The sequence below is a fragment of the Uloborus diversus genome, chromosome 5 (genome assembly GCF_026930045.1).
Source record: "Uloborus diversus isolate 005 chromosome 5, Udiv.v.3.1, whole genome shotgun sequence".
NCBI classification, from domain to species: Eukaryota; Metazoa; Arthropoda; class Arachnida; order Araneae; family Uloboridae; genus Uloborus; species Uloborus diversus.
In genome coordinates, this window is record NC_072735.1 from 183,412,286 (window position 1) to 183,425,884 (window position 13,599).

Here is a 13,599-nt window from a genome sequence, read left to right on the forward strand (position 1 = left end):
CGCCCCTGGATTCAGGAGCCGAAGGTTTTTAAATTTCAGGAGTCGAAGTCAGTCATTTTCCCTCCGAGTTCACAACTCTGCCAGTGCTACACGGAATCAGAGTAGGAGTTCGAGTCGAACTGATTTTGAGGTAGAGTCGGAGTCGATCCTTTTCCCTTCGAATCCACAGCCCTGTTGTCAACCAAAGGGGCAGACTGAGTCCCATAAGAAGGTGCTAACCTTAACTCCCACAGGGCGCGCAGGTGAGAGGGCGATAGAAAAGAATTTTCGATTTCGATTCGATTTCGATTCCGAGTCACAACTGACTACAACTGTATTTATGTCGAGGACTGCATATTAAGTGCCTTGCCTCCATTATTTTTATACCGATAGATGGCAGCACCATCACCGGATCGAACAGTTAATGAGAATTTAGAACTAGACCAGGAGCTAATAGCTATCTGGTGCTAGCACCCCCAGAGGTATCGTTTCACTTGGAGAACATAGAGACCACGAGCATATTTAACGTCGCCCAGTCCCCTTTAATGACGACGGTGGATCTTCGACCATCGAAATTCGAACTCAGGACCCTCCGGCCCCGCATCCGACACTCTACCGATCGGGCTACCACGGCCCTTATAGTAAAGAAGAAACACGAAGGCACAGATTCCAGAGCGGAGGAAAAAAAAAACCGAAAGCGCACAGGTTTGTGGGAGAGTGGGAGAAAAATAACTCCTAAAAACAATAATAAAAAAACGAAGGCTCACAGGTTTTAGGGGGGGGGGACGAAAAAGCACATATTCAAAGGCGAAAAAAAAAAGAAAAAAAAAACGAAAGCTCGAGGGTGCAGCTAGCTGGCCAATCCATCCCTTACCAACTATTTTCACTTTCTGCACAAATGTGAATTTGTTACGCAATCCAGAATATAAATGTATTTTTAAAAACTGTCATGCAAATACATTTCCTACCTCCTAAATAAACTCTTCCTGGCATTCATGCAATCCTCCATTTGCAAGGAAGCAAATTCTAGCCTGGGCAATTAGATGTGCCATTTAGATCGCGCCAAACGTTGAGAAATTTTAAATTACCTTATAAACATCTCACCTCATGATACCCATTCCTTATAAATTCAAAATTCAACCTCAGCGGGGAAAAGAGCAAGTTTTCACAAACTCCATTACACCCGAGACGTATTTGATACAATATTTCCGAAAGAAAAATTCCATGCATCCCGAAGCAGCGAAATACTTTGGACCCAAATTATACACCATCCCAAAAAGGTTAAAAGGACTTGTATCGAGGCCTCTACCATTTATTTAAATATCTCTGGCACCTGGTTGCCAACAAAAAAAAAAAAAAAAAAAATCTTTATATCGTAAAAGGAGGGGAAAAAATGGTTTTGCTTGGCAGCATGCCAGAAACATGGCTGCCGTCTTTATGTAATTTGGAAAATGATGCCAAATCGTTACGTGGCTGCGTTTTTACAAGTCGCCAAGGCAGCAATTGGTTTTAATATCCCTTTGTGAAGAATAAATTCCGACAAGCGTGAAATATAGCTCCGACATGTTACCTACGACGGTAGCGGTGCTTAGAAACTTTGGGATTATTTTTATTCGCTAATGGCGCAGATTTTCTTAAATGAGGTCATTTTCGCGTACAGGATGTTCGAAATTGAAAATATCCCCGTCAGAATCAATAGCTGATCGTTCCTTTAAGAAAAGCTCCATTAAGTTCGAAGTAAAAATAGAAGCCATTTCCCAAAAGGCACACTTAATCCTAATTTCTTCGTAAAATACGAAGATGTGCTTTCTTAAGCACTGTTCCTGCTCCTGCGCTGGGAGTGATCGAATGCCAAGTTCTGAGATCTATTTGGCTGTTTTTTCTTAATAGAATTACAGCAAGAGGTATAGAAATGAATTTTAAACAAGGAAAAATCACGCATTTGCTCAAATAATATAGGTTTTCTCTTTGCAATTTATTTATAGGTTCAATATAATATAATTGCAGAAACATGACAATCAAACTCATGGAACTGATAAAACAAGAAATTTGAATTTTTCAACTAATTTGAATGTAAGGCACTATGGAGTTCTTATGACCATGTGGTAATTTTGGACAAGGACATTTTAAAAGCTCTTCTAATGTAAATAAATACACTGGTCTCAAAAAGTTAAGGTACAACATGTTTCTCGAAGCTCACTATTTAAAAAAAAAATCGCAGTAACAATAAAATGCATAGTTTGCATAAATGATAATAACGAACTTTAAATCAGTCTATCAAAAAACGATAGCTGCCATTTTTATTTTGTAGAAAAGAACATATCTTTATGAGTGAGAAAAAAATATGCTAATATCAAGCTTTGTACTTTTGTGTGTAAGTTGTGTTGATTGTCAACTGTTGTTGGCAGTTTCGGTGACATTAGTCAATAGAGTTTAGAAAATGTCTCAGAGACGTCGTTTACACGTTTCGTTAAGGTGGAGAGCAGTTGGATGGAAATGGGAATGTCTCAAGCTGATGCTGCTAGAAGTCTCAATGTGTCTCGTAGTGTTGTTCAGCGACTTTGGGATCAATACCAATCAGAAGATTCTGTGTCCAGAAGACCTATTCCATACCGACCACGAGGTACAGCACCTGTAGAAGATCGTTTTCTTGTTCTTTCGGCTCGAAGTAGAAGAACCACTACTGGTCCGCAGCTCGTTACAGACCACTTTGTAGCATCAGGAAGATCTCTGCTACTACGGTGCGAAATCGTCTTTACAAAGCAGGTTTCTATGAATGACGACCAGTTGCATGTGTTCCGCTCAACGGACCACAGTGAGAGATCCGCTTATGCTGACTGTGAAAGCATGTTTCCTGGACCGAGCAGCAATCGTCTTCTGTCCTGCTCACAGACGAGTCCAGATTTGCATTGGATAGTGACTCAGGGCGTCTACTGATCTGGAGGGAACAGCGCACTAGATACCATCAACATAACACTATTGAAAGGCACAGTTATAGAGATGGTGGAACCATGGTTTGGGCAGGGATCTCGCTCGTTGGTCACGCTGACCTGCATGTGTTTCATAGAGGAACTCTGACTGGTCTGAGACATGGGGAGGAGATCCTTGATGCATATGTGTAATGACTTCATTCTGATGGATGCTGATGCACGACCTCATCGAAAAAGGATTGTTGAAGAGGAGCTTGAGGACCACAGTTTGGAACGAATGGAATGGCCAGCTCGATCTCCAGACCTGATTCCGATAGAACATCTTTGGGACTATCCCTACAGACAGGTTGCTGCTTTAAATCCTCCTCCAAGATCGTTACATGAGCTGGAACAGGGCTTACTCTGTGTCTGGTCTTTGTTTCCTATTCCAGTGTCCAACACCTTAATAAACAGCATGGAAAATCGATGCAACCAATGCATTTGAGTTAGGGGGACACATTCCTTATTAGAACCCATTTTTATATTGTTTCTATGACATTTTACTACATGACACTGTGATGTTCTGTTTTCTTCAAGAATGGAATTTTCCACAGAGATTGCCTTTTTTGTTATAAATCGTTTTTGCAATACACTAATACAAATTTCTATGACGCTGTCAATAAAAAACTATTTAATACACATATCCTACAACAATTTTTTGTTTCTACATTTACTCATTTTCAAATAAGACGCACGCAAAAAACCGGTTGTACCTTAACTTTTTGAGGCCAGTGTATTTAAAAAACAATATTTTGAGAAAAGTCTCGCAATTTGACGGTACTTCTAATATGGGTACCTATGTGTTTTTCTTTCCACACATACGTCCGACAGCTACGGAGAATATCGGAACTAGTAGTCTAAAATTTTCAGTAAGTTAGGCGGTGTATTTCACAGTAGTCTAAGAGTTGATGTTTTGTGTTATGATCAGAAGCAGTGGTTTGAGTTGCATTTGTGGAGGTTATAAAAATTGTTTCGTTCTTCGTTTTCTTTCTTTTTTTTTAAATCAGTGCTACGGTAATCACATTGCACCGTTCTTATACGATAAAAATTATTACTTTATAAGTTACTATTTCTTTTGTATTAACGTTAAGCATATGGGCTCGTTCTATTACGAATGAAAATCTGGTTGGAGAATCAAGTAGCAACCTTTTTTTTCATCCGAAAAGGATGAAAGGAGAAGTGGAAAATAGATGAAAATGGTGCTGCGCGTATGTGTTGTGCAGAGTTCTTTTCAAATGATCAGGGGTTAACAATGGTTTTGGGGTGAAAATCTTTATACATAAATGGCTACTTCTGCGTGTGTGTGTGTGTGTGTGTGTGTATGTATGTCCGGAGTAATCTTCAAAACTACTGGACCGATTTTAAACATTTTTCCACCATAGATAGCTACATTATCAGAGAGTAACTTAAGCTATAATTTATTCCCAAAAACTTAGTTTAAAAACGTTATGATGGAAAGCAGTAAGTGTCGTGTAATTTCCCCATTAAATGATTAAATATAAAACCCATTATTACGAAAATTCGTTGCCGTACAACAGCAATATTAAAAGTAATCATAATGAAAATTTTGAATCAAGGCTTCTCCGGAGCAAACCGGAGCCAAATGTTTAAAGTCATTTAAACATTTGGAAACTCTACCTTTTGCACACTTAGAGAAACATAGTAGAGAGCTTTTTTTTTTCTTTTTGTGCGTGTACGATTTAATTAAATAAACCGCACGTTTTTTTTTTAGTGATCTTTGTTTTTGTTAGTTCATATTTTGGAAATTCTTCAAATTTTTATATGCTTAAATTCGTGCTTTCGTTTCTAAATGAATATTCGTTCGTTCTTTGTACTTATCGCTATTTTACTTTTATGGGTAAGGAAGAAGCTCGATTTTTAGCAACCGGAAAGCGGTGTGCTTTGAGTTCTTTCAGTTAAAACAGAAAACGAAAGAAAGTAGCTATTGTTTCTCACAATTATTACTGACCCGGGCAACGCCGGGTATTTTTGCTAGTATATATATAAACTGATTCGGTGTTGAAACATTTCATATATACAACACATAATATTATTTAAGAAATAAAGAAATGCTATGCGTAGAAAAGTAAAATGAAATATTATAACATTAAGTCACAGAAAGTTTCAGAAAACGTTTTTCGGTGTTACAAAAAACATTTTTTTTTTCAAAAGAAGTGAAATTATAGATAAAACCTTTTCATCCATCAGCTCACTTTTTTTACATAAAAATACGCTCCAAAACACGCGCATGCAGTGCTCTGCAATTTTGTGCAAATTAGTTTTGCAATATATTTTTTAATAATAACAATTGTTTGAAGTGCAAATAAATGATTTATGAATTTCAAAGGTTGTTTTCTAGGGCTATTTTTGTGGTACCCTATCATAGGAGACATACTGTGTAAAGAGTACCTTTTCCTTATTTTTTAGAAAATCAAAATTTACAAATAAAATTTTTGGTTTAAGCTTTTAAACAGAAATGATCCTAATTCCAGAATTCTGAATTTTATTTTATGCTCAATATTGTTACTTTTTTTCTTAATCCTGTTAGTTTTGAGTAACAAAAACAAAAGGTATCCCATATTCTGTGCTTTAACTCGCTGTTTTATAAAAAGACTACATTTAGTAATCTTTACATAGTTGTTTCATAAAAGTATCGAGTCAAGATTAATACTATTCTAAAAGATTGCACAAGTAACCGAAAAGGAAACTTAGCATACCACACCCTACAACGAAAGTGACCCCCCCCCCCCCCCCGCCAAAAAACAGTATTGGAGAAAATCAAGATTTTACAGTAGTAGTGATTTATGCTCAAATACTACGAGGGTCAGTCAGAAAGTTAGTTGCACTGTTCAAGATAAGGTTTTCGATGCCTTCTGCAAAGAAATCCCGTCCGATAACCATTGCTGGGTTGCAGCTTTCACTTCGGCATCGGAATTGTATCGTTGCTTTGAAAGTTCTTGTTTTATGGGATCAAAAAACATGGAAGTCAGGAGGTGAAAAATTTAGGCAGCTAGAGAGGGTGATCCCACACTTCCCACCTGAACTTGGTCTTCCCTCGCGCTCAGCGTCGTCAATATCTGTACGTCCACTCTCAAACATGTTGCACCATTTCACGATAGCTTAACGTGATATTGCATTTTCACCATACACTTCATGCTGAAGCCCATAAATTTCAGTGCAGTAGCATTTTTTTGCCCACAAAATTGAATCACTGCACGCATTTCCAATTTGGGCGCTTCTTGCAGCTGTGGAGACATGTTTGCGACTGATTATCAGAAAAACGAAACTAGCATTGAGGCAGCCGCTACGTCACACACTAAAGATCTCTTCACTTCCGTTCGCTTGGTCGCCACACATGTCTGAAGAGTTGCCACAGAATTTCATCAAACTTGCCTCAGACGGAACATAATTACGCATTGAAATCATAAGTTCCTTGCCGTCGCAGGCGGCATTATGGCCCCACATGTGGCGAACGGGGGTTGGTGAGCGAAACGATTAGGGAGCGGAGCCCTCTAGTAAAAGGAAGAACGTCTATGGTTTTTCCTATTCACGAGCTGAGACTTAGAAATCTGCACTAAAGTTCATGTTTGACAGCACCTTTAGAGAAACGGAAAATAATGGCATTTAAATGTCTTTTCTCCGAAAAATTCCTCCGCATTCCCATTTAGCGCAAATCGAGTTTGAACACAAAATCTGTCATCAAATTATTTTTTTTCGACCCATTATTCGATTCATTAGTTATATTCGGCGATGAGTAATGGGTCGATAAGTATTAAATCAGTCCTTTCCTTAAGATCGTGTCATCCATTAAGATTGCCTCGGAGGACAGACACACATGTTAAAACAAATTATCCTTATAACCTCCCAGATTCTTAAACAAAGCTTTCGCCGATCAAAAAGTACGCTGCCGCTAATCGCCATTATCCGCATCTCGCTTAAAATTTCCTCTTTTAATAGCGAACCGCCGATATTTTTGTTCTTTCTCGGCGGCTGTTGGCTCTTTCGAACTAATTAACATCCTCATTCATCGCCGCGTGGAATCGAATTTACCTGCGTTCTCATCTCCTTTCTTCCACCTGAAAGGAAATTGCCGATTTAATGCGGTTGTTGTTTTTTTTTTTTTTTTCCAACCGGCTTTTGATGATTGGGTTGGAAGAGCGCGTTTGGCTTGTTCCTTGCCCAAAAGAGTCAGATTCGACGACGCTCGATGAAAGAACTTAGGCTGACAATGGACGCAAATGTATCACGTAAGTACCAGAAAAAAGGCTACCAAGCTAGGCTCTGCATCGCTTTGGGTGACCATGTTGTGAGATATTTTTGGGTTAAAAATGAGATAACACACACACACACACACACACACACACACACACACACACTACAGGGTCCCACGTAACCACAACTATTTGTGGTTTAACCGGTTAGATGGGTCCCTGAAGAATGTTTTTTTTTTAAATATAAATCCAGACCAGAAGTCGAGCAATCCCTGGTCTAGCACCCGCTGTGGTACAAAATGAAATAACTGGGGGGGGGGGGGGATGATGAATAACTTAAATAAATAACTTACCAGGGAACCACACAAATAGTGTAGAGGCGTAGGAAAGGGGGTGAAATCAAACTATCTCAGCGTTAATTTATGTTTCCAAGTACCAGAGTTGGCTGGTTTTAGACAGGACACCCCCCTTGAGGAGTTTCTAGTTACGCCACTGGAGTTATGTGATAATGGAAAAAGTTGAAATAGGTAGCAATCGAAAGGGCACATTGAGACATTTTTTGCACTCAAAATATTTTTGCCCACGTGCCCCCGTTATCGAGATATGAGGTCTTAAGAATCTGCCAACATTTTAAGAAAAGCGCCAAAATGAAATATTTGGCGAAAAATGGAAGCTATCATGCAATTTCACGGTCTGCATGTGGCAGGAAATCCATCTGCAACAGCTTGGGAAAGATGTTTTCATTACTCACCAGCTAAGGTGAACACAACAGTGGACGCCGGTTAATTGAATCAGTGGTTAATTGAATCAACCGCTTTAATGAATCAAATCTTCAAAAACAGAACAATATCCAACAGTATTGAATTAGATGCTTTTCGAATCAAAACTGTTTCGAATAAACGTGATTCATAAAAGCGGTGCCCACTGTAGTAGTGGCTAGTGCTTCAGTAGTGGCCACTTCAAGGTTTATACAGTCGAACCTCCATATATCGAACTTCCACATATCGAAATTTTCTATACATCGAAGTAACAGCAATTTCTATGTCCATTACATAGAAGAATTGTTTCTATATATCGAAAAAATCTCTATATATCGAAATTTTTTCGAGACATTCGTAGTTTTTTTTTTTTAACTTCAGACTGTTTGTCTCATGAAAAATGAAGGTTAGGGGAGAATATTTTGTTCACTAAAGATTGCTACGAAACTCAAAAGGAGATTGGGGTTGAAGGGTGCGTAGATAGGTCGTTGTTCCGTTCTGGAGTTCTTAAATTCCCTCAAGTTTATTTCAAATCTAAGTTGTAACCAGTAACTTTGTAAAATCAGTTTCAAGTTATCCCTTTTGTCTGTTGATTGTCGTTCCCAGTCTTTTTAGCTTCAGTAAAAATCATTCAAGTTAAGTAGATTGATTTTTTACTTTTCTCTCAAATACATAGTCAAAACGAAACTCCCCTAATGTTGCGGATCAAGTTAATTGCCGAAGAATGAAGATGTATGACGGCGCAAAAATGTAATTTCAGTTAATTTTTTAATTATCAACTTTCATTTAATCCGATACTCGTATAAATTAGAAATTGGGTTTCATACGCAAAAACTAGCTTTAATTTTAGTATTTTAGGAGATTTGTACGGATAAAATAAGATCGTTTCTATACATCGAATTCTTTTCCGGCAAATTGCTTCTTCGATATATGGAGGTCCGACTGTATTTAAAAAATAGGATTCTAGGTTTCTCAATGGATTTAAAAGTTCATGAAACGTGCAGGAGGTATTACCAAAACCTGGAATCCTTTTTTTTTTAAATATAAAACTTGAAGTGGTCACTACTGAAGCACTACTAAGCACTGACCTTTACTTGTGTGTTTACCTTACTACTAACTATTTTAAATTACACTCAACTCTCAATAACTTGAAGTCCCAAGGGACCCGCTAAAATGTTCGAGTTATTGGTAGTTCTATAGTGGGAAGTTTCAGCAACAGTCTCAAAGGTTTGGTGCCAGATGAAAGCTTCGAGATAAAGGAATATTTGAGTTATAAATTCGAGTTATAGAGATTATACTGTATTGATTTTTATTATGAATGCTTTGTTTCATAGAGGAGGCTCTCATATTTGAACATTTCATCAAAATTTGGTCTAATTAATCTGCGGCAAACTATCTGAGTGATTATGTACAACTGAGCTTCAAATGAAAAAAAGGTTCTTACCTTGACCGCCTCGTTGTAGGATCTTTCATGACCATCACTTCTGTAATGTCCCCATATTTACTAAAATATTCTCTAAGACCTTCTGAAAGAGAAGAAAAGAGAGTTTTTAGAGACCATATACGATAAAACGTAGTTCTAAATCAATGTGGAATGTAACAAAAAAAAAAAAAAAAAATCAATTATTTATCATTAGTGATATAGTAAACAAATAACGTTAAGAGTTAGATCGCTTAATAACATGAAGGAACTTTGATCAAGAATTGCGTATAAAGGTTAATAAGTTTAATCTCTTAATCCTTAACTTTCAAATGAATGACTGGGGTCTCAAAATGAACAAAACGACAGTTTCTGACATATATTTCATTTAAAAAAATTGCAGTATTTTAATAGCTGTTTCTACATTTTAGCACGAAATATAAAGACATCATTTTTCCCAAGGAAAATAAATGATATAAAATAACAGCTTGATGCATTTAATGGCTCTACCTGATCATTAACAAGTATTGAACTACATTTAATTTCACAAGTCACATGGTTATACAGAGAGAGAGAGCATGTGGACCTATACAGGTCAGATACATGATATACAGAGCATTGTTATATATTATGCAAGGCATGGACATGTACAATGCAAGCCGTGCATACGATACAGTACAAGGCATGGGCTCCTTTTATGCAGGCCATGCGCATGATCTGTGGAAAGCGGGCTTAATTTAACCCTGGTGTCACTATGACCCCACATGGTGTTTCATGTTTTACATTTTCTCCTGGTCATGTGAAGACTGAAAAAAGTGACGAAATTGTGTGCAAATAGCACTATGTGCAACACAATTTGCAAAAAAAAAAAAAAGAAAAAAAAACCATATACATTGCATAATATTTTCGGCTTAAAAGGAGCATTTACTTTTTTTCAAATTTGATAACTTTCTGGGATTGAGATACTACGCGCGACACAGTAACAGTGAGAAGATTCATAATTCCTAGTTTCATTGTGAAAGTGTCAATGTCTTTTTTATTTTATATTTTTCATTGCGTTTTGAAGCTCAAAATATTTTCAAATTGAAAAATCAGTTTGTTGCATCCCCAAAACACGTATAATTATCTTTAAATTTGTAATAATTATCGTAGTTCTTTACAATTTGATTTCGCTGAAAGGTAAACGAAGACTAATGAGGAACTGAAAAAAGTACGTCAGTTTCGGTCAAACTACGCAGAGGGTATCAGGTCAAAAGTTCACAATTCCATGTTGCAGGGATGCATATATAAAAAATTATAAAAACATTCATTTAGTGAGTTTTGTTATCAATGACATGAACTATGTTCAGTGTCTTCATTTTAATTAATGTCAAGCTGTTCTTCATGAAACTAAAATTTGTCTATGAAGTCTCACAAAAAGCAAGATCCAATAGAAAAATGAACTTGTGAGATTCATTTTAAATCAAATAACTCAACATTTCAAATGATGTTTTAACTAAGCAAGTGCCAAAAAGCTGTATTCTTTATCTTCTATACTAAAATAAAGCTGAAAGTCTCTCTGTCTGTCAGGATCTCCGCGACGCGCATAGCGCCTAGACCGTTCGGCCGATTTTTATGAAATTTGGCACAGAGTTAGTTTGTAGCATGGGGGTGTGCACCTCGAAGCGATTTTTCGAAAATTCGATGTGGTTCTTTTTTTATTCTAATTTAAAAAAAAAATATTATAAGATGGACAAGTAAATACGAAATTATCATAACATGGGCACAAGCCAATTCGCGATAAAATTCACCATACATTATTTGTAAATATACAGGCGAACCAAAAGATCTTTTAATTTTTCTTTTATGGGCAAAGCCGTGCGGGTATAACTAGTAAATATATATATTGGGAGAAGCACAAACAAAAAGTAACTGTTTATCAGTTTCCCCACTTCAAATTGATGTATTGGAAGTTCGGCAGGACAACATAAATCACGAGGCCACGTCCGTGGAATTTAATCAAGAGATCAACAAGATACGAACACCGTGCCCTTAAACCATCAACGAAAAGACGTCTAAAGAAAGTAGCAAAGGTTACTCATATTCATTAATCGTATTCATCAATTATTCTTTAAAATATGTTTTTTATTTAACGCTTTTTAGAGTTTTTCTTAACTTTTTACGTATTATAGGTCGATATTTATGACTTGTCTGATACCACAACATATCACGGCAAAGTTACAGAACCGAACCCGTGACAATGAATCACTGCGGGTCCCTAAGGTCACAGTCACAATGTTGCTTCTCGGTTTCGTGTCACAGCAGTCATTTTGTGACATGTTTCATGTGACTTTACAGCGACGTCCTGCAACAAAAAATTGACTGGTCGCTTTGTGAATGCCGTGAGGATGTCACTGCAACGTCGTTTCGTGACGCCCTCGTATACTGTCTTTGGAAACTTGCTGCGACATGTTGTTGACATTACAGTGGCGCTTCGTGACTTTCAAAGACGGAATCCATTTTGGACACCGAGATGCTTAAGGGTATAACAGGTCACACAGAGTAAGATTTTCAGTAGGGATGTGCCTTTCATCAGCGAATGAGTCTAAAAGACAGACTTGTGAAAATTAACGGTGAAAAGTCAATCTTGCCATAATTCTATTAGATCATTTAAAATTTGATTAGTCCTTAAACTACACTGTAGTGGTAAACATATTGTTAGATGTGTCTCTATCTTTATCTTTACTAATAATAAAGCTGAAAGTCTCTCTGTCCGGTGGATGTCTGGATCTCTGTGAAGTGCATAGCGCCTGGACCGTTCGACCGATTTTCATGAAATTTGGCACAAAGTTAGTTTGTAGCATGGGGGTGTGCAAATCGAAGCGATTTTTCAAAAATTCGATGTGGTTCTTTTTCTATTCCAATTTTAAGAACAAAAATATCACAAGATGGACGAGTAAATGGCGAAATTATCATAACGTGGAACCGTAACATGGGCACAAGCCAATTGGCGAGATACAAAATTATCATAAAGTGGAACGGTAACATGGGTACAAGTCAATTGGCGAGAAAAATCACCATACATTATTTGTAAATATAAAGGCGAACCAAAACACCTTTTAATTTTTCTATTACGGGCAAAGCCGTGCGGGTGCCACTAGTTTTGTAATAAAGCTTTACCTGCTCTTCAGCTTTACGCCTTCAGAAAAATTTCTTTGTACTTGTGTTTTGTGTTATTGCCTGATTAATGTTTATTTTATAGCTCTCTCTCTCTTATATAATTTTTTAACATAATTTTTTAAAATGCGTTTTGATGTTTTAGTTTAACATAAAATACCCATTCAGAATCATTTTTTGTTTTATTTCCATCAGAGACCATACTATAGTTGGAGATATAATATTTCTACTAAGGAGTATTAACGCAACGTACACTCAATTCTAGTTTTTTTTTTTAATTGAAAATGGTTTACTAAATAGCATTCGGTGATGGATCTATAAAAAGTACACAATTTTGCAAATTTTCTGAAGTGAAGGACACATTTTTTTTTTAATGAAAAAAAAATTTACGATTTCATTTTGTACCATACTCCAATCAAACATATGACAGTTGAGTGAAAAACAGATATTTTCCCACTCGGCTACCCAGAAATATCTTACAAAAGGAACACTAGTTGCTTGGCACATCTAAAGCTGAACAAAATACATTTCTATCAATTTTTTATAGGTATATTTTCTCACTTCAAGATTATTTTTGTTGATTTTCCTTAAAAAAATATTACTGATCCAATGAAACATTTTCAACGTAAGCGAGTATTTTTCGTAGTGAGGTCACCTGCAACTTTTTTTTTTTTTTTTTTTAAATGAATGAGTTAATGTACGGGTAAGAAAATAACCATCAGATGATGGACGGATCCTTAAAAAATAGCAATATTACCCATCACTAATTTTCAGTTTTATTCCAATCCAGTTTTTGTTCAAATCCTTTTTATGGAAATGAAATTCATGAATGAATACGAAACTTAAAAATTGGATGCGCCTGTAAAAATAAAATAAAAAAAAAAAAAAAAAAGCGTATTTTATTGCGGTAAAATTGAAACCTAAAATTCCAAGCTGAATTCCAACTGAAGGTGAATATGTAGCCGATGTTAAGAAGAAATATTGAGCTTTAAAATTCCAACAACAAATAGAATGAAGAAGAACGAGGAACCTACTTTTTCGCATTCAAGCGCCTATTTTCATTCAATTACCTGATTTGTCGGAATAAAAAAAAAAAGAAAAAAGAA

The 13,599-nt window shown here is 36.5% G+C and overlaps 1 protein-coding gene across 1 annotated transcript in view; it reads right to left on the bottom strand.

Annotated features, from left to right (window-relative positions):
* LOC129221961 (RNA-binding protein Musashi homolog Rbp6-like) overlaps positions 1-13,599 on the bottom strand; it is a 369,344-nt gene that overhangs the window by 251,137 nt on the left and 104,608 nt on the right. The window contains exon 3 of the mRNA XM_054856358.1: positions 9,362-9,443. Within this exon, the coding sequence (XP_054712333.1) occupies positions 9,362-9,443 (82 nt within the window). The remainder of the gene's footprint in view (positions 1-9,361; positions 9,444-13,599) is intronic.